This window comes from Megascapheus bottae, chromosome 11 (genome assembly GCF_031878675.1).
Source record: "Megascapheus bottae isolate mThoBot1 chromosome 11, mThoBot2.hap1, whole genome shotgun sequence".
Classification (NCBI taxonomy): domain Eukaryota; kingdom Metazoa; phylum Chordata; class Mammalia; order Rodentia; family Geomyidae; genus Megascapheus; species Megascapheus bottae.
In genome coordinates this window covers 52,114,772-52,142,569 of record NC_143519.1, presented here as the reverse complement: position 1 = coordinate 52,142,569, position 27,798 = coordinate 52,114,772, and the positions used below count along the sequence as shown (strand labels likewise).

At 35.1% G+C, this 27,798-nt stretch overlaps 1 protein-coding gene across 7 annotated transcripts in view; it reads right to left on the bottom strand.

Moving 5' to 3' along the window:
- The window catches only part of Nbea (neurobeachin), a 496,782-nt gene that overhangs the window by 95,245 nt on the left and 373,739 nt on the right, over nucleotides 1–27,798 (bottom strand). For all 7 annotated transcript variants that reach the window (XM_090342258.1, XM_090342251.1, XM_090342252.1 and 4 more), the window contains 4 exons: nucleotides 22,661–22,778; nucleotides 22,092–22,194; nucleotides 16,344–16,459; nucleotides 5,118–5,230 (listed from right to left, as the gene is read on the bottom strand). In XM_090342258.1, the coding sequence (XP_090198384.1) occupies nucleotides 5,118–5,230; nucleotides 16,344–16,459; nucleotides 22,092–22,194; nucleotides 22,661–22,778 (450 nt within the window). The remainder of the gene's footprint in view (nucleotides 1–5,117; nucleotides 5,231–16,343; nucleotides 16,460–22,091; nucleotides 22,195–22,660; nucleotides 22,779–27,798) is intronic.

Below are 27,798 nucleotides of genomic sequence, written 5' to 3'. Positions count from 1 at the left end.
TCACAAGGTACCCCTGAAATGGTGTATTAAGACATCACAGGACCAAGGAAACACTGTCCAGCAACTATACTGAAATTATGAGGCAAATTAAACCACTTTATTATTCTGTCAGGTATTTTTCTAACCATAATAGACTTAAAAGGGTTCTTAAAGAAAATGAATATTCACTTATGTTCGTGAAATTAAGTACAAAGTATAGGGGTAAAGCCTTGAAAACTGAGGGATTCTAAGGCTTAAGCTTCATTAGCTTTATGGTAAATTTAGCTCAGAATCTACTGAATATTCATACATTGGTGACCAATTTCTTGCCTATTGTTTTCTCCTAAACATTCTTGAGGGCTAGAACTGTATCTTAAAGATCTTGAAAAAAATCTGGCAAATATCATGTAACCCTTTTATTAATTACAATAAAAATATTAAAAAAAATAGTTATTCACAAACAAGTGTATATTTGTTTGCTAGTTGCTTCATCATCGATATCATACAGAAAAAATTCACAGATGCATTGTATTTGATACCTTATAATAGCAAGCTTATTTATTGACCATCCAATGGCTGCTTCCCTTCAGAAACAGGGCATTATATTTCTTTAGATAAACTATTATCCCAGTTTTTGGATAGGTAGATTCCTCTGAGTCCACCTCTAGCTCCAAACATGGAAATGGTAAGTTCATACATTGTTAAAGTGGCAGAGCCTTTACTTTTAAACAATACTAGTGAGATGGAAGACATTTTATATTGTTTCTGAGACTAATCTGTTATCTTCTATGAGAATAGTGTGGAATGATTCTCTCTTTTCTTCTGGATGAGATGGTATGAATTATGAAATACTGAAACCATTTCAGAAGGAAAGAGAGAGCTGAAAGCTACTGTAGACAATTCAGACAAAGGTGAGTATAAAGGAAGCAAGAAAACAATGGTAAGATAAGATATTTAATGGTATGATCAGAATCATTACAACAAATCTTTCTGAAAAAAAACTTCATATGTGTCTTTTGATTCAAACCAATTTGAGGTTGAAAACATGGCTTAGTGCTAGCGTGCATGCATGAAGCCCTGGGGTCGAATCCTTGTGCCACAAATACAGAAAATGAGTAAAGTTAAAAGAAAATATTGTTTTAAAACTCAATTTGAGCTGTATTTTCTTATACTTTAACTTAGAAGCTTCTTGATGTAACGTAGAATTTTATGATGCCTGGGTAATACAGAATAGTGATATAAAGAAAAAAGAAATTACTGAATATTTTGTTTCTGTATATTTTATAATGTTTTAACTGTTAATACTATAAAGATCATGAAATTATTTGGGACCTCAAGTATTCACTGATGCAAATTCTAGAATTATTCTCTGATAGGAATTATTACTTGAATTGACTCCTAATCTTTGTTTAGAAAATACTTTTTCTGTTAGCAATTTTTTATAATGTTCCTGAATTAGTCCAATTTGTTCCTTGAAGTTTTGGAAAGTACAAATGCTCCGTCAAACCTCCATTTGTATCACTGACAAAACATGCAAGAAATTCAGGTGCTGTCCTTCCACACAGTAATACTGTATTACCATAGCTGTTTCCTAATTATTTCATTATAGTTCAAATGTCATTTTCCCATTAGGCGTATAATAAGATATATTCTCATATATTAAAATCTTGTTTATTAATGGTTTTTATACAGAAAAGACTTGGTTTTCTAGACCATTTGTAAGAATTTCCTATTAAGAAATTCAATGAAGCATGGGAACAATGCAAGAGTAATTTATTAACATATCAAGAGGCTTTAATTTGCTAACATTTTCCTATCATGTTACTGTGACAGAATAGAAAGAACAAATTGCTAAAGCATGAAAAACAGTAGAATTGGAAGAAAAAGCTATCTATCTTTTTAAGGAGCTCATGAGTGCAACTGTTCACAACATGGGGAATTCATGCTTGCAAAAATATAGTTCGATTTATGTCGCCTAATTTATTAGGCTTTGTTTATCTCTTCTATTTATTTAACACTGTAGACATTGGAACAAAATGTGAGTCACAAAAGGAAAAGCTCTGCCAAAGGAAGTATATATGAAATATATCAACTTACAAAACTTGTCAAAGGTCTGTATCTTCTGCTTATGTTAGAAATAGTGACTTCATCATTTAATTCATCTTTTCTACACAGATAAACCAAATGTCTTATACTAGCAAATATTTTATCAGATGTCTCTGGTCCACATTAATCATAATGTGCCCACATATCTCAGGGTAGAGGAGTATGCACTCAACTACTGATACCCACTGTAGCCTTATCAACACGATGGTCCTCATGTTTTGATAACTAAGTTCTCACTTTTGCTCAGGAATCAATCCCTGCCAAAGAGGCTGTGACTATATTAGTCACATATTTATTTACATGACCTTTTCTACATAATACAGAAATCTATCTTCTAAACCTATGGGAAGTGATAAATATGATAAAAATCTGTTGACTGACTGAAAGAATAAACAGATGAATGGGAGAAAGACAAAAAATCTTGTCTGTTAGTTCCCTTATGATAACTCAGTTGTATTTCAAAGAAAAAAGACATCCTTCCTTGTTTGAAAAAGAATCTTAAACAGCTGTAGCAATGATTAGCTTATGCAGTTTAACACAATTTATCATAATGCTTAAATGCAATGTCTTCAATTAATGTTAAAAAATACATACAAACAAGATTATGTTAAATAACGACAGTTGTCATTCTCGCTAGTTTAATTTGGCTTTGTTTTACACCAAGATTAAACTTCAACTCTAGTAAGTCATGCTCCCAATTCATATAACTCATAATATTAAAATTACAAATTACAATGTGGTTATAATCGTAGAAATTTATCATCATTTGAAAAGACATTTCTAAGTACATGGCCTATTTTGATAATTATAATTCAGAATTATATTAATAATATGCACTAATTAATAATAATGATATAACACACTATTCAAAATTCTTTATACTTATTTTCTCAATAATCCCTCAAAATAATCCTATTATTATTGTCTCTATTACACAGGTCAGGAAGTAAGTAATTCTCTAATATACCACAGATAATAAGTGGCAGAATTTGGGTTTCAATTCATGCAGCCTTGTTCCAGAATTCTAGTTAACTAATCACTATATGTTGCTTCTTGTGTAGATTTCTTTATAAAATATAATACATTATTTAATTTTATGGCAACTGATCTTATTGATAACAAGAGGGGAGGCCCATGGATTATAATACTGCTGTTTACCTATGCCCTAATGGTTACTTGTAACATGGTCATGAATGGAGTTTTTGTTCAATGGAATCATAATCTAGGTTTTTTTTAAATCATCTGTCTGATGCTGAAAGATGGTTTCTTAGATCATTTCTACCATCTATAAATGTCACAACTAAAATTATCAATTTAATTAAATTATAATTTAAAATAGCTAGAGAGTAAATAAAATACATTAATATGGAAAAATAGATAAACAGGCTATGAAATAATCTATTTTAATAATAACAAATTTAATGCAATGTAACTAAGTGTTAAGTATTAGATTAAATTCTTTACATGTACATGCCACTTCACCTTAACCATTTGGTAGAAGATTCCATCATTAATCTCATTACAAATGAAGGAAGAGAAAATAGTTCAAGGCCAACTTACAGTAAGGCCAACAATATAGTGGATACAAAACTTCAGTCTGGTTAGGTCTAGCTTCAAAGCCAGAAAAGAAGAGAGTTAAATTGGGTACAATGATGTTTTTCTAATTTGGATGTTTTATAACAGCTCAGGCTCTGAGCTTGATAAGTGTGCCCCTCACAAAATCAAGTGCACACATACCTTTTAACCTTCTCTGGATTGCTAAACTAGATAATAAAGTTTGACAGAAAAGAGATGATTTTAAAGTTAATGAACTGAGCTTTACTTTGGCTAAAGTACATAAACTTTAGTGTTAGACTTAGGTGTTAAAGTGATTATAGTAAACATTACAATTTACATCCATACAAACACACACCTATATATAACATTGCATATATATATACATATGCAATAAAAATTTTGAGTTTATATCTCAGAAACATGGCTCATGTTAGCTATCATTTCAAGCTATTAAGCACCTTCTTTGGATTATTTTTTAATTTGTCATTTCAAATAGTTTAATAACCTATTTAAATTTCCTCTTGACAAATAACATAAACTAACCCAAAATTTACTTTGTATTTTTTATTTCCATTATATCTTTCTTTTGCCATTTTAGGGCATACATTCTTTCTGTATTAAACAGACACTTTATCGAAACTTTTTTTTCAGTATTAATTTCTATTGATACTTAATTGTGTGTGTTGTGTATGTGCGTGTGTGTGTGTGTGTGTGTGTGTGTGTGTGTGTGTGTGTGTGTGTACCGGTACAGGGTCTGCTGTCCCTTAGGTTTTTCCCTCAAGGGTGCTCTAGCACTTGGGTCACACACAGCTCCACTTCTGGCCTTTTGGTGGTTAACTGGAGGTAAGAGTCTCATGGGACATTCTTACCCAGACCAGCTTCAAACCTTGATCCTCAAATCTCAGATTCTTAAGTAGCAAGAATTCTAGTGGTGTTTGTTAGCATTCCCTCCATCTCAGGTTCTCAGCCCCTCCCACTTCACTTCCTGGACAGCTTGCAATTGCCCCCAGCTGCATCAGCCTGCAGTACACCCTCCTCACCCAAACTCCACACTGCCCAGCACAAAGAACTCTGCCAGGATTCTCACCAGCTTCTCCAGGGGTAGGTCTGTATTCCTATTCTCTACTGGTTCCTAGCTATTCCTCCCACCTCTAACCCCGGTGTTACATAGATGTCCCTGGATAGAAACAAGAGCCATATTGCTCCCATTCCTGTGAGGAGGGTGGCCTTGTTAGTATCTCTGATAAATCTCCTTATAAATTCCCTTCCCCTGTGACTATGTCCTCCTGGACTGATGGGATGAGTACTTTCAGTACTCATCAGTTTTAACTGATGAGATGTAGAGATTGACTACAAAAGCAGGAGAAGCAATTCAGTTTACTTTCTTACCAGCATTAATTGAAATTATACACTGATAGAAATCCTTTAAATTGCAGCCTCTTTAGGATATAAACTTCTGCATATTTAAAAATTACCTTTGAGAGATCCCTGAAGTTTCCTGGAAGTGTCAGGTCCAGTTCTTCTGATTCATAATTTGTTAAGACCCATGGAAACACAGGATATTGGTTTAGATCGTTATAGGTCCGCCCTAGTAAACAAATGAATTAGAGCAATTATTTATGAAGTCTTTTACATGCTTGTGATAAGGAAACTTCTAACTTTCAGAAGAAAAGTAACTCTTTTACGTAATGAACTATGTCTGTGATTAATTAAAAATATTCTGATAATTATGCATTTAAAGTAAGAATTACTACATTTAAGAGTGATCTACACATAGACTGCTCATTGGCCATCATTCTCTTCCTCTTGGGCTAGCTTATCTTACTAGTTCTGGCAGAGATTTAGTTTCTATGTACATAGTTTGTATGGCCGGAGATGATATGCCTCAAGTAGAGAATTGCAGGATTGTTTGTGTTTGTCTGCTTATGCTTAGTAGAATGATTTAAATATTCTAGGAAGGATACTGAGACATGAAGGCTGAGAAAGTACAGTATTTGCCCTCCTAAATTACTGAAAGAACATATGATCAAATGAAATTAAGAGAATCCAAGCTAGAAACTGGTGGCTCACACCTGTATTCCTAGCTACTCAAGAGGTTGAGATCTGAGAATTGCCTTTTAAAGCTGACCTACTCAGGGAAGTCCATAAAACTCTTATCTCCAATAAACTACTCCAAAAAAGCCAGAAGTAATGTTGTGACTCAATTGATGGAGTATTAACTTTGAGCAAAAGGAGCTCAGGGACAGCATCCAGGTCCAGACTTCAAACCAAAGACTGTTTATCCAAACTAAATGATCTAGACAAAACTTAATTGTGTGTCATGTGTAACTTTCCAAATGTTTATTCCAAATCACAGAAAACAGACTTGTAATTGTTATTTAGTCTCATGGATTTCGTTCAGTATGTCTTGGTACGCACATTACATATGCTGTAGTGTAATACATAGAGGCCTTACTGTGTTCATTATTAGGAAGTAAGATTAAATGATACATATACTAACAGCATTTGGTAAATGTGACTGTGGAGGGAAACCCTACTATCTTCTCTGTAAGAGTTAATTCCACTGTTATATAAAAAAATTAATTAGACATTTTATTGGGTAATCATTTTATCTGATATGAAATGTTTCATTTTGTGCCTAAACTAGATGCTGTTTGAAATGTGTTAGTTGAGTGGAATGGGTTATACCTTGAGGGAACTGATAAAAAGCATTACCCTGCTTCCTTTTGTTATTTACAGAGATGAAGTCACAGCCTCTACATGGGTCTAATCTCCCGAATGTAGGGTCTGACTTGTCTTACCTTTCAAAATCTTTACATATTGTACACATGATCTGATCATCAAACCTTTGCTGATGGAATGAATTGGTGTATATAGGTGCGCGTGTGTGTGTGTGTGTGTGTGTGTGTGTGTGTGTGTGTATAAACTGGAATAAAATGACCTAATTTTAAAAGGTAAACAAACCAAGCCAAATAAGGAAAACTTCTGAACATTCTTTTATGGGATGAGGACTTTTACAAAGGCATAGAAGTATAAATGAGAAAGAATTATGCATGTGGAACTAGAAGAAAATGTTTGCAGCTACTCACACGAACAAACATATGAATTTTTTTAAGTTCATAAAACTCCCATTTAAATTCTAATACCTATAGTAATCTTAACATAAATCATATGAAAAACATGGACAACCAATATATATTTTTATTTGAATTAAAAATAGTCTTATATTTAGTAAGATTTTAATAACACATAGAAGAAAATCATGAGTGGGGAATAACTTCATAATATTTGTATGCTAAAGTTTAGTTAATTAGCATTATTCCTTCATTTTACTAAAGATCTTGTGAAATAAAAAATACTAGTTTAGGCCATACAAGAAATGCAAATCAAAACAACTTTGAGATTTCACCTCACTCTATCCAAGAAATCTAATAACAACAGATGCTGGTGGGGATGTGGCCCTGAGGGATCGCTTCTACACTACTGGTGGAAGTGTAAACTCATTCAAGCACACTGGCGATTCCTCAAAAGACTAAACACAGAGCTCCCATATGACCCAGCAATTCCACGCCTCGGCATTTACCCAAATGCCTAACAAGGCCATACTAAAGCTTCTAGCACAACCATGTTCATTGCAGCATTATTTAATCATAGCTAAGATATGGAAACAACCCAGATGCCCCCAGTAGATGATAGATCAAAAAGATGTAGTACTTATACACTATGGAATTCTATGCTGCTATCAGAAAGAATGACATCGCACCATTTGTAAGGAAATAGAAAGGCTTGGAAAAAAATATTAAGTGAAGTAAGCCAGATGCAAAGGAGCACAGGCTCCATGGTTTCCCTCATTTCTAATAATTAGCACACATCTAGGATTCTCCTAGCCAAGGATCACAGTACCTCAAAACCTATATACAGGTCATACAGGATGAGACTCAACAAAATGAACTCTAGGTTATGGAAACAAGAGGTTAATCTTTGTGATTTTTATTCTTAATGTACTATGTGAAGTTATTTCTTTTCTTTTTCCACTTATGGTTAATCTCAAGTGGTTACTGTATCTGACTTTGTTATATGGTATACTATATACTTATTTCTTTATTTGAAATAGGGAAGGGATGGGGGAAAACTAGATGATTGGGGTGGTGGGGGAAGGGAAAGGGGGACGAAAACAGGAGGAGTATCAAAGTTCGAGAAGTAATGTACCCATTACCTGACAAATGTAACTGTAACCCCTCTATGCATTATCCTGACAATAAAATACAATAAAAATAGATTAGTTTACTAAATTATTTGTAAGAGAGTATTTCCAAAATAATCTCTATTAAGTTCCAGATATTTACTTGTTTTTAAGGACAGTTTAAATTTAATAAATGTATCATACAATAATTGGTCAAGTTCTTTCCTTAAGTGCACGATATATACTACATAGATTATGCAAAATTTGCTTATGCACATTTATCTTGGAGGATGAATATTAAATATTGGAAGCCTGTGACACTAATCTACTCAAACAATAAGAATGAAGCACATTAAATGAGATCTCAGAAACACTGGATATGTTTCTTCATTTAAAAAAAACTTTTTAATTAAACCATCCAATTTAATGTTTTTATATGGCACTTTAGTTTTGAAGGTAAAATGATCTAGAGACAGCTGACAAAGAAATTATAACTGCAATTCCTTGGTGAAAATGTTAATGACAGCAAAATATTGTTTAATTAGATGATTGCAGCATCTGGATTAACACGCTTTAAGAGCGTTGTTCCTGGGCTTGTCGGCTTCTTCACACTTTACAGACATTTTGTCATCTCTAGGTCATTAGGAAAGAATTTTTAATGATTTTTCTAGAAGCAAGCAGTTCAAGTTACATCTAATTAGATGACAATAATAAGCCCAACACATGCAGTAGCTAAATATATACATAATTAACCAGGGAGGGCTTGTTCATCACAGAGTAAAAAAGTGGAAAATGCTAAGCAGGAGAAAAAGGTTGGGGTTGGGGAAGTTATGCTGAATTCATTAGCTAATCATATGAAAAAAAACAAAACTCAAAATCTCTGAAGTTGAATGGAATCGTCTCCACAAAGGTATGTTAGCAATCATTCTTATTTTTTTAATGTAAGAATGCTGGATTTTAACATCTTTTTCTCAGTATTTTCAATAAGGTCTAAAATGAAGCATGGGCTGTATTATTCAGAACACAATGAACATAAATGAAGTCACTTCTGAAAATAGAGGTTGAAATGGTATTTTTAGTTCAACTCTAATCGTAATTAAAATTCTTTCAGAGTCTTGTGTTTCAAAAACAGTTAAATAAATTATACCTTACTAAGCTAGACTCACGTGCAGCTATTATTATTATTGTCAGGGTGATGAACAGTTACATTCGTAAGTAGTGAGTAGTGTTCACTTCTTTAACGTTATTACCTCTCCCCATGTTTTTCTCCCATTCCCCCCCACACACAGTTTTTTTTTGTTTTTTTTTTTTTGCCAGTCCTGGGGCTTCAACTCAGGGCCTGAGCACCGTCCTCGGGCTTTCCTCAAGGCCAGCACTCTACAACTTGAGCCACAACACCACTTCTGGCTTTTTTCAGTATATGTGGTACCAAGGAAAAAAAACAGGGCCTATGAGTTTGGCCTAGTGGTTGAGTGCTTGCCTAGCATGCACAATGCTCTGAGCATCTAAAAAGCCCATATAATGTCTCAGTACCAGGATGCTACTGCCAAAATGCTTTATAGACTCTTATTTGTTTTTTACTGCCTGCACAACTGAACTCAAGGCCTACTCGAAGTCTCTGAGCTTCTTTTGCTCAAAGCTAGCACTCTACCACTTGAGCCACAGATTCACCAGCTTTTTTTGAATAGTTAATTGAAGATACCTAGTATATTGTATATATGGTTATTTGTTTTTTTGAAATAGGAAAGGAAAGAGGGGAAAATAAGATGATTGGGAGGGGGGAAGAAAATGGGGACAAAAACATGAGAAGGGGTACGAGTGTGTGAGAAGTATTGCACTTACAACCTGATGAATGTAACTGTAACCCTTATATACATCACCCTAACAATAAAAGAATTTTTTAAAAAGGAGTCTTATGGGTTTTCCTATCTAGGATTGCTTCAAATCGTGATCCTCAGATCTCAGTCTTCTGAGTAACTAGGATTACAGATATGGGCCACTGGTGTCAGATTATAGATTCTCTCTTTTTTAGAAGCATATAGAAAGGAGGAAAACATTTAAAAAGTCAAGTATAACAGATATTAAGAAGAGGAGAGCAAGACATGAGTCATAAAACATACTTCATATTTGACTTTAAAATAATAATTTTAAGAAAAAAATCTGGGAATGCTTGACAGTAACTAAAGTATTTATAGGAACTGTAATTAATAAAAATATCTTTATGTATATCATTTATATAACATAGGTACAGTACAGTGCAATGGTATAATCATTAAGTGGGAATTGATTAGTTATAAAAATTCTAGAGTCTCACCAAATGAACTGAGTTAAAACTGCTTGGGTGAGGCCTGACCGTCTCTGTTTTAAGAAGCCTGACTGCAATGTGGTAACATTTGAGAACTGTTTGGCCCAATAGATGCTTATTTGACAGGTGCTGAGGCTAAGTCCCTCTCTAATATCCCTGTCTTCAGCAGATCTTTTTAGGAGTCCCTTCAATGGCTGCAGAGCAAAGACAACTCAGGGCAAGACAACTCAGAATGGAACCATCAAGTCACCTTCAGGCTCCCAGCTCCCCTTGGACTTCCCTGGAAATCACTGTTATAACTACATTGGAGCTTAACTTCTGCCTAATTCCAACTTTGCTCTCTCCCACAGTTGTTGATCCCAAAGGTGCTCACATCAGGTGCTAATTTCTGTGCAAAATCTGTTTGGATCTAAGTGAGGTTTTACATCACAGACAGTAATTCAAGGCCCTTTTAGCAATAAAGAATCAGGGAATACAAATGCCATGATAGGAAATAAAGGTCAAAGGGTCTTCTGCTGAATGCAAAAGAAAGTAAAACTGTTTTGAATCATTTGGAATTTAGGTTTTAGAGAAATTAGTAGAAAAAAAAAGACTGACTGGAGGTGAACTAGAAAGGCTCCAAGAAAATGCTGGATCAGTGTGGGCAGAGTACACTCCAAACTGAATCTGACTGTACCACCTGTTAGCTCTGAATGCTGGAAAAATTATTAAATTTCTCTGTACCTCCTTTCCTCATCAAGGATAAGAGCTGAACTGAACCCTTGGAGCTATAAAAATGAAATGAGTAAATAAAATAAAGCCCACAGATCAATGTTATATATTTCAATAAACATTAACTACTAGTTATATCTTCCTGAACATGGATAGTTTTGATTTAATTCTTGACATTTTGATATTAGAAATCAGATGTTGATATCAATACTAAGTAAATATGATAAGATATAAATCAACTATTTCTAACTTTGGACTAGCAAATTAAATATCATAGTTATTATCTTTGTCAAAACAATGCTAATATCCTCTCTAAAATGTTAACTTTTAAATTTTAATCGCATTAAATATTTATTGAACAATAACTTTATCTCTGAAACAGTGAGAATGAGCCTATGTCCACAAAAGTAATAACTGGCACATTTGTTTTCAGAGTATGTTTATTCTTGTATCATTAGAGAAATCTGAAAGTTGTTTTGGAGACGCAAATGATATACATATTTTCTATAATTCAGAGCAACCAACAATTCCCTAATGAATGCTTAGGATTGGTACTAGTGAAGCTTTACAAAACCATCACCCAAGTCTTCATGTTGTTGCCAAAGTCTAATTTTGTACTCTGATTTAGTAGTTTAGGATAATGGCAAGGGAAGAATTAATAGGAGTATAATCAGTAGAGCACCTTAGGATGTTCATATACCTAACTTTTCCCATCATTCTATTTATAAGCGCTCTTTTTGCCAGGATAATCACTAATGCCTTACAAAACTCTCAAAGAGTTAGCTTAAAGCTCATCTTTTCTATGAACCGATAGTGTTCAACCTCATACTGATCGTTCTTCAGGCTTTTAAGCTTTCAGTAAATCTAGGAGCACTTATTGAATATTCTCTTCAGTGTCTTCTCATGCAAGTTTTTTTTCTTCCAATCAGTAGGTTTAGATGGATAGAACAATGGTTCTTAAATTCATTAATCAATATCACCTCGAGACTGACTAAGAGGCAGACAGCTTCAGATCCAGTAGGCGTGAGGAAGACTTGCAGAATTTATAGCTCTAAAGGTCCCTGGGTGGTACTGATGCTGATGCTGAGCTCTTTGAGAAACTTTAAACTAGAGAAGAGTATAGTGACTTTTACTTTTTTGGCTAATAGTATCATTTATATTGTGATTTACTTCAATCTTTTGGCCCTGAGTACTGCCACTTTTTTATTGTTGGGGTAATCTAGAGGGGTTACAGTTACATTCTCCAGGTAAGTAGGTGCATGACTTCTCACACATTGATACCCCTTCTCATGTTTTTGCCCCCATTTCCCTCCTGCCACCTCCTCCCAATCATCTCGTTTTCCCCCCCTTCCCTTTCCTATCTCAAATAAACAAATAAATGTTTATACAATATACCAAGTAACAAAGTCAGATACAGTAACAATATGAGATTAATAAAAGGAGTACTTCCAATGTTCTTATCTAACTTTACCCTTTATTTTCTTTTTGTCCCCCATTGGAATGCCTTCTAGGTATTTCTTGCTTTATACTACAGCTCCCAATTTAAAGGTTACCTATAAGAGAATTCTTGTTCAAAGTAATGGTTTCTATATTTGTGACTCCAAAATGGCTTCACTGCAGCTCCCATGATAAAAATTCCATTTTGAGGAATATTGATGTAAATGTTTAGTCTGATCTTTTGAGAGACAAAAATCATACTTTATTTGCTTCAATAGTTGCAATGCAAAATAGAGTGTACAAAAGACAGTAAATGATTAGTAATTATTTACTGGAATAAATTGACATCAGTTTACATTTTTGTAATAATCTTATAGATCTAATTATAAACTATCACAATTCTAATTCCTATCACACATAATTATAATTTTCATAAAATTTTACATTGCATTCCTTCAGTGCTATACTGACTTAAAAGCCTGTTTATAATATGCCCCCCAATAAGTCCCATGTTATCTATTATTATCAGATCTCGTCAAAATATGATGCTCTTGGCTCTATCCTTCCTTTCTTCCTTAACACACTTTTAGAGTCCTCTCCTCTGTTTGGCACTTACAGAATTCACTGTTCATAGCAATTATTCAAGCCTGAAAGCAGCTGTCTTAAAACTGCCAGAACTGGAATTTGAACACAGGTCAAGCTCATTGCCCATTTTTTTCATGATTGGTTCTCTACTACTTGAGTCATACTTTCAGCCTGGGTTTTTCCAGTTATTAGAGATGAAGTCTCACAGTCTCTCAAGCTGTGATCCTTTGAGGCTTGGTCTCCTGAGCAGCTAGGATTAGTTGTGAGCCACTACTGCTTGGCTATTTTACTCTTTTATATCATTGCTTTAATTTTTACCTACATGAATTATAAAGAAAGTATCCAAACAATTCTTTTTGAAAGTCAATAGTCTATGCTGCCAGATAAGACAGGTCCCCACTGATTCAAAAAAGAAAGCCAGAGGATATCTCTAACTTCCCCTCTCTGATTGCAAGCTCTGGCTCAGATACCTAAGGATTGCCCAACTAGAAAAAGTGTATTGGTCTTTACTGCCCAGGTACAACTTGTACAACTTTTAGAAAGGATCACAGTTATATCTGTGTAGACTTAGGATGAACCATCTTTCCAGAGTTAGAGAGAAGGCAACAGGAATGAAGTGGGTGGTGGTTATTACAAATGGTACTAGACAGTGTTGTGGGAAATCAACCAGGCATGAGTAAAATGTAATAGGATGGGATGGAGACTAGAACAGCTCTTTAAATCAACAAATTAAAAATGTTCCATGTAGAGCTAGGTTCTGGTAGCTCATGCCTCTAATCCTAGGTTCTCAGGAGGCTAAGATCTGAGCCAGCCTGGACAGAAAACTTTGTGAGATTATATCCAATTAACTACCCCCAAACTGATTCTGTGGCTCTTAGTGGTAGAATACTAGCTCTTGAGCAAACGAGTTCAGGCACAGAGCCCAAGCCCTGAGTTTAAGACCCATGACTGACAGACGAAAACCATCAAGAGAGTAGAGACATTTTCATTTTGGAATAGCAGAATCTTATCATGTAAATGGAATGGAAACTAAATGGAAAAAAGGAATATCATTATAGATTCTACAGGTTTAATCCAACAGCTCTATGAAAAGCACTGTAAAGAGAAACGCAAAACAAAACAAACCCCAACAAGCCCAGCTAATGGCAGGTACTTCATCTTGACAAACCTTCAACCAACAAAAATAAAGACTTAATAATACAAGGAATGTGAAAAAATACAAAACTTAATGTAAAAAGATTATCCAAAAATCTTAGGAAAAGAACAATATAACTGAAAATATATACTACAGAAAAAAGAAGAAATTTTAACAAATTAAAAACCTTCTCAATATAAGAAAGATTTTGATTTAAAAAATAAAAAGTTAAAAATAATTTCTATTTTGGATAGTAAACTATACTTATAAACATTAACAGTGATTGAAAGTACATGAGTTAAAGTATTTAATACTGGTGTGATTGAGAGACTGATTTATTTTTTAGTTCCAAGAAAAGGGAAATACAATTCAGGAAGTTGTTCAAAATTAAATATATTTTTTTGAAATAAAAGAAAGATGCAAACATTTTAAATCACTAAAGTGGTGAGTAAAAAAAATATTAGTGTTGTCAAATAAGGACAAACAATATGAAAAACAAGAAAACTCATAAAATAGTATACAACAAACTGGTATAGGACCAAGCATACATATCAGTTACTCTAGTGGATACAAAGATAATATTACTACCAAAATACTATAAGTTTGGACTGGGAGTTTTGTCTAGTTACAGAGTGCTTGCCTAGCATGCACAAAAACCCATGTTTGAAAAAGCTGGAAATAGTGCTGTGGCTCAAGTGATAGTGCTGTGACATTGAAAACGCTTAAGGATGGTGCTCAGGCCCTAAATTTAAGGCCCAGCCTGGCAAAAAAAAAAATAGTTCAAGATAGAAGTAAAACTCAACATTTTAGCTTTTAGCTTATGTTTCGGAACACAAGCTGGAAAATCTGAGATTTGTTTCCTATTTTCCTTGGCACTGAGATTTAGGCTTTTTCTGCTCAGTCATGCTAGCAACCTAAGTACAGTGGGTTCTTCCTAATTGCAGGTTTTGCACCACAGATTTAACAAACCATGGATCAAAATTGTTTTCTTGTCATTATTTCCTAAATGATATAACCTAGCAACTATTTAACATAGTATTTGCATGCTATTAGGCATTCTAAGTCAGTGGTTTAAAGTATATAGGATGATGTGAGATTACACAAAAAATACTCTGCCATTTTACCTAAAAAGACTTTGCATCCTCACATTTTATACTTGCAGAGGATCCTGGAATCAATTCCTTCAGATATTGAAGGACTAGTGCTAAGGAAATTCAGTTCTTTACATTCCAAATATTTAAATTCATTCTACATGTATATGAAAATAATATCCTAGTTATATTTGTTTTAACTTTGAGGGAATGAACAAATTTCTTCTCTCCAAATATACAGATATATGTATGTTATACATCATATATATAAATAAAATATGTATGAATGCATACATATGAACATGTGATTAAAAAATTAAATGTTGCAAATAACTTTATCCTTTTATGTCAAGAAACTGTTTTCCTAACGATTTAATACACCCCTATGACCTCATATTTAATATTTACTTATTATATTCTTGTTCATATTTATATATGACAGATTTTAAAAGTCTTATTATGTAGTTAACTTTTAAAAGCAATGATTCAGTGTAGGATATTCATAATGAAGTGATAGCTACAGATAAGTATAGGCATTTATGTAGCTAGTTAAATTCATCCGGTTACAAGTTTTTGTAGACCTAATTTATAGAAGTGAGATCTTTGTGAATCAATGTGAATAAAGGATTTTGTAATTCAACTTAAGGGGGGAAATGAGGTATGTGAACTTAAAGGCATATTTACTCACTGACAATCACTGACTTAGCAGAAAAACAAAAGCTACCATCTCTGTTTAATTCACATATACAGTAACTGCTGAGCTTGCTGGCATTTACTCATCGTCTAGAAAGAATAATAAGATTTTTTATTTTTATTGAAAATTTTTAAGGAAAAAGAGGTGCTGTAACCCAATCATGTCATAATCCAGCAGACATCTGTACTAGGCAGAATCCTGTTGTTCTTGTCTTAGTCACTATTGTGGAGAATGACAAAGTAGTGAAATTACATTTCCCATTATTATTTCCAGATTCTCTCTGGCAATGATTTGTTGACTCTAATAAACCTTCAGACAAAGCTGTCAGCAAAGGAAATGGCAGAAGGGGAGCCAAGGAAAAGTCTCTTCAACAATAAATGCACCTAAAACCTCGGTATTGGTTTGAAGGGTTTCTAATAAAATGTAAGGCGAGTGTTTCAATATTTATTCTAATGGTGCCTTCAAAACCCTATGAGAAAAATGTATCATGTCAAGTCATATTATAAATGAATTTGATGAAGATAAACATATGATGATGAACTTAAAGGGAGATCTCTCACCTGCTATAGTATTGAGAAACATCAGGTACTCAAAGTTTGAAATTTCCCTTCTTTGCCAGCGCTGCGTCATGTTGGAAGATTTATAAAGCTGTCGGGGAGTGGCCAGAGATATCCGCCTAGTGATTAAACATACCACAACAATCGTGTTTCACTCACAGTTCTACATAACCCATTACTAATATGGATATATGTTAGTTTGATAGCATTCAAATAAAAATAACTTATAAATTGTCCATCAGAGATGTATCATAGAATATATTCTCAATGCAGTGATTAGCAATATTTGGAATTATATTTCAAAGATACTTATTGAAGTTAAGCAAATCAGAAAACAACTCTTTTTATAAATTATACCTGCAAATGTGTACAAGAAAAGAAAAAGTTAAAAGATACTCAATTGATTAAAGGTATTTTTAAACAATAGAGCAAATCTACTCCATGATAACTAGCTAGTAGTTATTTAGTTAGGCACCTGACTACCAGCATTGGACTTAAACTGTATACAATGATGGCCAAGTTCATTAACTTGGTACTTGCTTCTACACATAAAGTGCACAAGTGTACTGCTTCTACCCACACAATGAACATATCCCTCTGGAAATAAACTAAGCTCCCTCCTCCCCCCAAAAAAGTATCATTCCAGAATAAAGGACAAATGATCAACAGTTTCTCAGAGTTTAAAAATTCATGTCATGTCAACTTCAGTGTCTCAGTAACATTTTTATTTGCTGGTCCTGGGGTTTGAACTCAGAGCCTGGGCACTGTCCCTGAGCTCCTTTTGCTCAAGGCTGGTGTTCTATCACTTGAACCACAGTGGCACTTCTGGCTTTTGCTGAGTAGCTTACTAAAGGTAAACATCTCACAGGCTTTCCTGCTAGAGCTGGCTTTGACCTCAGCCTCCTTAGTAATTAGGATTACAGGTGTGAACCACTGGTGCCTGGCCTCAATAACTTTCATGGTGCTCCTTGGCTAAGAGAAATATCCATTAGTCCTGCTTATTAGTAGTTAAGTATCAACAACTAACTGAATACTTATTGTCTGCTGAGTTCTGGATGGAGACTGAGTATGTCCCTCAAAGATTCATGTGCTGGAAACTTAGCCATCAGTGTGGTAGTGTTGAGGGGATCACGGAGGGTTTTAGGTCAGGGGAAAAGCAAGCTCACAGGACTGGTGCTAGTGTCCTGGAGTGAGCTGTCAAGAGTACAGATTGTTCAATGGATTGTCATTCCATGTGCTTGGCCCCTTTTCTATGTAGCCATCTTTATTTTCTTTTTCTCTGTTATGTTCTGATACAATCAAGGGGCCTCACCAGCAGCTAAAAGATGAGATTGCCTGGTGGAGAACTGTCAGCCTCAAAAACTATAAATGGAATCAATCTCCTTACTTTATGCTCCCTATTGGGTGTTCTGTGTAGTATATACAAAATGAACTAAGACAACATCTTAAGAACTTAAAAGCTATTTAGAAATAAACCTTCATAAACAGTGCCCTGTTAGGTACTGTAGGTTCAATATCCATTCTGACACTAAATCTTCATTTTTTTTTGCTCTACGCTAACTTTTTCTTGGAGCTTTTGCTTTGAACACAACATCCAGTTTCACAAAAGTATCATCAAACTCATGAGTACTATCTAATATTGAAACTTACAAATAAAGAGTATTAAGTATCATAATGCACAATGACTGTTTAAGTTCAGCAACTCTGTACATACAACTTAGGTGCATCCTTTGTAAGTGAAGAATCTAAGAAAAAGTAATTTTAATTGATTGTACTGGTTGATATAAAACACGTTAACCACAAAACAGTTACAGGTATGAAGTCTAGAATATGAGCAAGTATTTATCATTATTATTCTCTTAGGACATTATTATTCTTTTTTTTCCCCAGTCCTGGGCTTGGGCTTAGGGCTTGAGCACTGTCCCTGGATTTTCTCAAGGCTAGGGCTCTACCACTTGAGCCACAGCACTTCTGGCGTTTTGCTACGTATGTGGTACCGAGGAATCAAACCCGGGTCTTCGTGCATGCTAGGCAAGCACTCTACCACTAGGCCAAACTCCCGGCCCCGACATTATTATTCTTTTAGGACTAATGCGAGTCTCCCACATAAGAAACATGGAATAGGAATTTAAGAAGTGAGCTAGAGGAATATCTAATCTGAATCTAAATTCTATTATTTGCAAAATAGGTTAAGAATCCTATTCATTTAGAGTAATTTTATTTAAAAATTAATGGCAATAGGGGCTGGGAGTTTAGCCTAGCAGCAGAGTATTTACCTAGCATGCACTAAAACCCAGGTTCAATTCTTCAGTGCCACATACACAGAAAAAAGCCAGAAGTGGTGCTGTGGCTCAAGTGGAAGAGCTCTAGTCTTGAGAAAGCCCAAGGCCAGTGCCCAGGCCCTGAATTCAAGGCCCAGGACTGGCAAAAAAAGTTAATGGCAATAATACTTATAAACTAAAACACAAAATGTAATATTTGGTACATGAGAAGTACTCTGTGAACAACAGCTACAAACACAAACAAAGTAGGCATTAATTAGGCCATACAAGCTTAATAAAATGGGACCTATATTCTACACTTTGCTTGTTAAATAACAATCTGGTTTGTTGGCCTAAATAAAGCCATTGATTCTGGTAGCATATCTGCCTTTGAGTTTGATAAGTCTATTCTTATAGTTGTTTAAAATAATTATCCTAGGGCTTTTGTTTTAAATTCCCAAGTTTTGAGTAAACTGTTTAACAAGGAAAAAAAGCTACAGGGTTAAGAAAATAAATCAAAGGTTGAATTTCTAGATATTCTTTGTGATTCTACCAAAATATTGGAGGACAAAACTAGTCAGAGATAAACATCAACCACATCCTTTGACAAATTGTCTAAGATCTAACCTATCAGATAGATGTGTGTATGGATACATCAGTCTACCTACATACCTGACCACTTGTAACTGTGTCTATGCTTATGCACACTGGTAGATATATAGGTATATAATCGCAAAAGTGTAGAACTATCTAAAAGAAACCCTCAAATTATACAAAAAATATTCCCTAGTAAGTAATGTCCCCATTTTATGGCAGATTAGAGTATGATACTTTTTTTTCAAGTATTAGCTAGTCTACTAACTAATATTTATGGAGGTTCTTATAAATACTAGGCTCCATTAGTGTTACTCAGCTTGTAATTGCCAGATCTATACTCACATTTACTGGATCTGCAACTGTTGCTGCTATTCCTCAGCCTAAGACTACATATTTCAGGAACTACATAAAAGTCTAGCCAGGCACCGGGGCTCAGGCCGGGATATTCAAGAGGCTAAGGTCTGAGGATTGAGGTTTCAAGGTAGCCTGGGCCGGAAAATCCTTGAGATTCAATCTCTAATTAATCAAAAACAACAAAAAGAAACTGGAGTTGTGATTGAATAGTAGAGCACTAGCCATAAGTGAAAAAGCCGAGGGACAATGCCTAAGCCCTGAGTTCAAGCCACAGGACCAGCACAAAAACAAAAGCAAAAACTGAGCCTATAAGACTAATATTAGGAAACAAAGAATGGGTTGTGCCTACAAGGAAAAGTTAAGGTCAATAAAAGGGTGTTCTGAAATAGAATGGCTTTGTGAAGTAACAGAAAACAAAAACACAGGCCATTTATTTTATTTCTAGTTTCTCTATTCAGAAAAGTAATATACCAGAAGTGAGAGAAAGACCAGATGTAGTTAAGAGAGAATTGATTCTCATAATAGCTAAGAAAGATGGCAAAAGAGGTGCTGGTTATTTTAAATGAACTCAGATTCACACAAGCTTGGAAGTGCTAAAGGAAATTATTTGTGCCACCTAGAAATCCCTTCCGTAATCTTTCAGGAATCATGTTCATTGAATAAGATGCCAGGAAGCATCTTTTCTTTCTGACAAAGAAAGAAGTTAGACTGATTTTTGAGTTCTTAATATTTATTCTTGGAAAACATTCTTGAATTGGTGATTAAACCTGCGTGTAAGCACTAGGGAAAGGAAATAGTGATTACTATGAATCACCTTAAATTCAGCAAGAATATGTCTTGCAAAACTGATCTCATTGTCTTTGACAGATTAAATGCACTTTTTTCTTTGACCTGTATTTTGTATAAGTGCTTAAGTACTAAGGACTTGGTTTGATCTTGTCATTCTCTTAGTAAACAACCTGAGCATGTGTATACATGTCAGTGGATTGTTCTTCCACAGTAGGTTTAAAGAGAATAGATAAGATGTAATACAAGGGAACTCCAGTTGAATAGCACTTAAAAAGCACTTCTGCAATTAGGCAGTGTGCTAGGTGCTATAAGATTAAAAGATAAGTAAAACCCACTCCTTGTCTTTAAAATGTCTGTAACCTGTTTAAGGGAAGACAGACAGAGATTAGTTTTTCCACTGAGGTAAGAGCTTACAATAATCCTCAGGGCTGTACTGCCCTATGTAGTAGACATTATTGCTGTCTACCTGAAGCCAAATTCCCCCTTTTCCTCATCAACTGAATCTCTTTTGCTCAGGTCTGAGATAGCCAGTTCTCAGAAGTATGTATTCTATAAACTCTAGGTAATAACTGGATTAAGCCATCAAACTTTTTCCTTACTGATTTAAATGTTAGGAAAGTGAACCATTTCACCAAAGAGGCTTGAAGATAAAGACTCAGATGTCAGAGAACTATATCCTTTCCAAGACAAAGAATAGGATATTCCCAGATTTTTATGTAAATGAAGATAGGAAAAGATGTCATATCTTGAACAGTTGCAGTGATTTTTGTATGAGAACAACATAAGATTGTTGGCTTTAATGAATTTCTGAACAACATTGGCAACACCTTAACTCCAGATCTCTTCTATTACAACTCTCTCTGTCTCTCTTTGTTGCTCTCCTTTTAGTCAGGCATTTATTTTCTTAAAGCCAAAAATAGACTGAATGATATTAATAATGTATTCAGTTACTGTGCTATTTAGATTCTTTTCTATTAAAAAGAAATAAGGCTTTCAAGATGATTTTTCTAGACCACTAGGATGAAAGGTTTAGATAATAGTTAAAATTATACCATAGTTAATTAAAATTATACTGTAATGAATGTTTTTCCTCTTAACAAACTCTGAGAAGTGTGTGTGTGTGTGTGTGTGTGTGTGTGTGTGTGTGTGTGTGTGCGCGCGCACGCGCGTGCACGCGCTCTATAGTCCTGGCCTTGAACTCAGGGCTTGGTTGCTGCTCAAGTCTGGCACTCTACCAGTGGAGCCACAGCTCAATGTAGAGGTTTTCTTTAATAGATAATTGGAAATCAGGGTCTCAGCAACTTTCCTGCCCAGGGGGCTTCAAATCTTGATCCTCAGTTCTCAGCCTCCTAAGTAGCAAGAGTTATAGGTGGGAAACACTGGCACCTGGCTAAGAAGTGTTCTTAATGTTTCTTCATTATTGTAATTAATCACAAAATTCTTGAAAAATCCAGGTTTGTTTTCTGTAGGATTTCAACCAGAAAAAAGCATCTTCATTATATGTTAGCTGTGAGAGACAATCTACATTTTTACTCACTCATTTAGATGTGTTAAGTAAAAAATGTGTACTAGTTATTCTGTCATTGTTAAAATATTATGTTTTCATAATTTCTCTACCTACTAATAACTCACAGAGGAGAACTACTGGTCCTCAAAATAATTATAATGGTAGAAATATATTTACATTTCTGACATTTTGAGCACTGAAATATGTGAACAAATCAGAAAATGTGCAATAACATATAATTACCTGGCTTGCGGTAAACCATAGCTGGTGCCAACTCCAACCCGAGGCAAGCTATAGACAACTTTTTTTACTGTTGCTTGATCAGGGAAATTAAACATAACGGAGGCTGTGGCAAGAAGAAAAGAATATGATTTAGAAAACCAGAGAAAAACTAACCATGAATTTAAGGAATAACTTTCAAGTGCCTATCGTGTAACTATCAGGTGCCTATTTGTTATGGTAATGACTTCATGGAAAATGATCCCGCTGCATAACTTTGTCCATGTGAAAAAACACATTCATTTGTTTTCCCCTTTAGTAGCACTAGGGATTCAATTCAGTGCCTTATGCTTGCTAGACTGACTCGATAATGCTAAGCCACATCTCCAGTCCTAACAACTCTTCTTCAAACACATTCTTTTCAATTTAAAACACACACACACACACACACACACACACACACACACACACACACACACACACACACACTGTGAGAGGATAGCAATGAAATGACAAAAGTCGGGACAGTTATGCAAAAATTAGAAACATTAAACTGCAAGCACATGTTTTTCAAGCAATTAAAGAGGACTTACTTCGGTTTGCCATGAATACCTCCAGAGCAGTGTTTTGCAGAAGATAACGTCTTGAAAACACAGCTCGTATCTCGCTGAACATCCATTTTCCATGAAGTCCTTCAGTGTACGCAAGAACCTAAAACAAACGGTTTAGAGGAAAGTTATCATCAGCAAAATATGTAGTTAAGATTCTGAGATTACATTCAAATTGTCTTTAAATCAGTACATTTGAAACGAGTATCTTCCTAAATTCATGACACACAATATTGCCAGTCATTTAATACTACATATTTGCAAAATTCCTTGCCTTTCCATTAGCTCATGAGAAAGTGAGCTGTAGAAAAATTACACATTCAAGGTAACTGACTTACAACAGAAAATACATTATTGTGTTAGAACATTACATATTATATATATATATATGTGTGTGTATACATATATACACACATATATATAACTGGGCCTGGTAACCCTCTATGATATATATTGTTGGTTCTTTCTGATATCTTGTTTCATGGAAATCCTATCATTTCTAGGCATCCCAAGCAATGTATTACAATTGGTCTAAACCACAGGCTCGCATTTCTGGTGAAAGTACAGATCATAAATATTTTCAAGTTTGTAGGCCATGTGGTCTTTGTTGTAACTATTCAACTTTGAACTTGTATGAAAACAGCCACAAACAATGAATAAGGAAATGATTATGCCTATATTCCAATAAACTTTATTTGCTCACAAGTGACTTAATTTGAAACCAGGTCAGAATTTGGTTCACCCACATTCTAAGTTAATCATGACAATGTTCCTTTTTCTGTTTTCCCAAATTCCCTTGAAGCTTTTGGAGAAGAAACTTGACTAAGAACTGGCTAATGAGAGCAAAGCTACTAAAGGCAGCTCTGGATATTTCAGAAAAGTTGATTAAGAATAATTGTATGTATTTGGTATGGCACTTTTCCCATCAGGATTGCTATGATGGTTGACATTGTAGTACAAGACTGTGAAAGGAAGATTGGGGTAACCACAACAAGGTTGGCCAGGGGGAGCTATTACAACAATCTCGGCAATTGTCTATCTGCACTTTCTAAACTCATGGTAAGGTCAATCCACATCTGTTAAGTCATAGATGTCAAGTGTCCAACAAATACTTGACATAATATTTATGTATATTAACAATAAATGTTTCCATTACTTGCTCTGATATACCTGTGTTTGCTTTGGTGAAAATAGAAACTAGTTAATGAGTGGCTTTATTTAGCTTTGGATGGCTATGAAGTTCTCTTTTGTTCATTTCATTTCTCTAGTGAAAGTAACAAAATTGAGGTATTCACAATAGTTCATCTTCTGTTTTTTTATTTAACTTTATTTTATGATGCACATACGTGGGCATGGATATATGTATGTACATCTTTTGGTAGTATTGGGGTGTGAACTCAGAGCCTTTTACTTGCTAAGAAGGAATTCTACAATTTGAGCAGTATCTCTAGCCCTTTTAGCTTTGGTTATTTTTTTAAACTAGAATCTAGTGTTTATCCACAGAGTGACCTGGACTACAATCCTCCTATCTATGCTTCCTGCACAGATAGCGTGACAGGCTGTACCACTGGACCTAAATTAGTTGAGTAGGGGTCATGTGAATGTTTTGCCCAGGCTACCTTAATCCATGATCCTTTGTAGCTCAGCTTTCCAAGTAGTGAGCAGTACAGGCATAAGCTACAATGTTTGGGGTTTTTTTTTGTCTTTTTTAAAAATCTCATTTTCTAATCCTTAGTTCAGTTTTTCCTAGAAGTTTAAAGATCTTAAGAGAGCAGTTAGACATCTAATTAAATCCTGAAACAATTTGGAATCAGTAGAATTCCTATTACTTTGCCTTTGTCATTTGCTAACTGTAGAATCGTGGGAAAATTACCTAACTCCATCTGATTTTTCATTCTCTGAAAAACAGTGAAAATAACACCTAATATTGAGTAAGCAAAGATAATCAATGCAAGGACTGTGGCTTCATTAAGTTCTGCTCATAAATTAATATGTTTGTGTTGTTGAGCCTCTGTGACAACTAAATGCAAAACTTGAACTTGATATGGCAATTCATACCTATAATTCCAGCTAGTCAAGAGGCAGTGATCAGGCAATACTCACTCAAGCACATAACTGACTAACAGTAAATAGCACCTAACCTAACAGCAGCTAGGATTGAAAGCTGCGATCCTAGCTAATCAGGGGGCTGAGATCTGAGAACTACTAAATGAAGCCAGCCAAGGCAGAGTCTATGAGTCTTATCTCCAATTAGCCAGCAAAAGCCCAGAAGTGGAGCTGTAGCTCCAGAGTAGAGTGCCACTGTTGAGTGAAAAAGCCCAGTCCCTGAGTTTAGGACTGGCACCACAAAACAAAAGAAATTAGTAATACCAATCCAGAGTTACTATTTTTTTTTTTGTGGGTCATGGGGCTTGAACTCTGGGCCTGGGTGCTGTCCCTATGCTCTTGATCTCAAGGCTATCCCTATCCCTATTCTGGGGCCACAGTGCCACTTCTGGTTTTCTAGTGATTAACTGGAGATAAGAGTCTCACAGTCTTTAATGCCTAAGCTGGCTTTGAACCAAGATCCTCAGATCTCAGCCTCCTGAGTAGCTAGGATTACAGGTGTGAGCTACCATGCCTGGCAGAATTACTACTTTTTTGGGGTGCATGAAGAAACATTTTAAGTCAAAAGGTGGAAAACTGTTACCAGGTATGACCATTATTTTACGATGGGAAAAAAATGATGACCCTTTGAAATCGAATCAGTAAAATTGTCCCATGAAAGCTCAATGTTGTGGTGCCAGGAAGATGTCTATGTATCCCTACCTGTGGACGTATCTCACATGGCATACATACAGAAATGATCGTTTTGTTCTTTGGAAACTATGATATAAGGAATATATGCTCAAGCAGGTAGTTTGAGTGCTTCTGTGTTCCATGTAGAACTGTCTCAAACTGTGCCAATTAGGAATTTATGACCTTTCAGATCCACCTTAACTGCTAATTACTAGTTCTGTGAAAATGAATCTGTGCCCTTTAAACATGTTTCCTTTGCTCGCTAGCACAGGGATACACTTTGTCAGCAGAGGGCATGGAGGAGAGAATTTGAAGGGTCTCCCTTCTGTGGGTTCAAGTGTGCTCACTCAGCAGGCTCCTGGTCTCCAGTGCCAGCTCCTCTGGATCCCCATGGAAAACAACCACTACCCACAGACTGCAGGTTTCTCAGCCCTCCCTTCACTTCAGGACAGTGGTGTAGCAATATTTCTAGTAAGACACCACCCTGGAATAGCTTTATCAGCTCCCTAGAAGTGGGATTCTGGGAAATGGTTGAGGACAGAGTTCCACGAACCTTTTGCTGCAGGGCTCCAGAGAAACTTTATCTTTCAATGAGCTACTGCCTACTCCCTTCGGCCCCAGCAGGACCTGTCCCTAAGTTCCAGAATAGCTCTATGGGCACTGCCTGTTTCTTTCAAGTGCTATTTCTATAGTCTTTGTCATACTAGCTATTCCTTTGTAGTTCCAATCTTCTGTACTAATTTATGTTACAGTCAATTATTTTAGACCTTTTTTTTTCTGTAAATTGCTATGTTGTTCCTCTCCTCTGATTGGGTCCAAGCAGATCCTGGAACATGGGAAGGTTTTAATAAGATTTCAGTCAGACCCCTTGGAAAAGCCTGTACAGGATGAAGTAGGAGGCTGTGAAACTGGAGGTGGCGTAACCAGATGGCATACCATTCAGGAAAGCTATGAGGAGTGTGATCAGTTTGTATATATTTCAGAAATGTAAAGAAATATCATTTATAGTCAATTAAATGCTGACTTTATGGCATGTTTCTATAAAAATCTGGGCATAAAGCCCAGCTCTGAAATACAAACTGATTCTATAAAATTGTCTGTTTTATTTATACCTTCACCAGTTACATAATAAGTTTTAGGACTTTCTATAACTCTGTTTGCTTTTCTTTATGGTCCAAGAGATTTTTCTAAATCATACAAATACTTTTATCTCTAGTTGAGGTTTGTGGTTTTATTTTTCATAAGGCAACCTTCCTGTATCATCTGGTTTATGCTGGCTTACTTCTCCAAATTATTTAATATGCTATGAAATCTAACCATTGAATACTAACTACCCCATTGAGTTTCATTTTCTGAAAATGTAATTTTTATCATATCATTCAGGTCATAAAGACAAATATTAAACTATCTTGATCCCAAATCTTATGAACATTGTAATTTTTAAGTGACACTGAATTACTTTGAAATAACTGCCTGATATCCAAAAGCCTTTATATGTTTGCCTTATGTCCTCAGCCCACCCTCTTAACTATGAGCTGATATGCACAGAAAGCAATATAAAACACATGCAATGGAGCCCCCTTTCAAAACATCTACCCAAATATGTGTTTATCACATATCTGGTGGTCAAGCTGAAGAAAAACAGAGCTCGTTGGCTCTCACGTGTATCAGACATGTATAATGTGAGCAGAAATAAGCATATGGTTGTCAACTAGCTTATCTTTTTCCTATTTGAGGCAGCTAATATTATGCAATCTAGACATTGCTTGTTTAGCAATGGCTTCACTGATCTCAAAGCATCTAACACATATACTAGAATGCATTATAAATATGTTTATTTTAGAATAAGAAAACTAAAGTTTTCATTCACTTGCATGCCCTGCTATAAATTTATGAAGACATTGCAGAAGAGTGGACATGGTCTTTTTGATTCTCATGAGGTTATCATATTTAATTGGCACTTATTTCTTCAACAGTCTAATTAAGGGGCTTGTAATGGAAGGAAAAGTTATAAGTTACCATTATCTTTATAAATTCACATGACATTATCAACAGCTTAAGATCAAAGAAAACATATTCAAGATGAGAGAGCTCACAAGCAATTTCAGATTTACATTTATTTACAAACATCCATATTCTTTCCATATCTGTCAACTGGATAGAAGGTACTATGTTATCTCTCATCTCTTTTGCTGTCCCTTGGTTATCTCATATTGTTACAGTATCTCTCTTTGTTACCTGATATATCGGATATATTTGTATTTGGTTATTTGACATTGGATAGGGAAGGGGGGGGGAAACAAGATGAGGAGTGGGGGTGGGGGAGAGGGAAATGGGGACCAAGA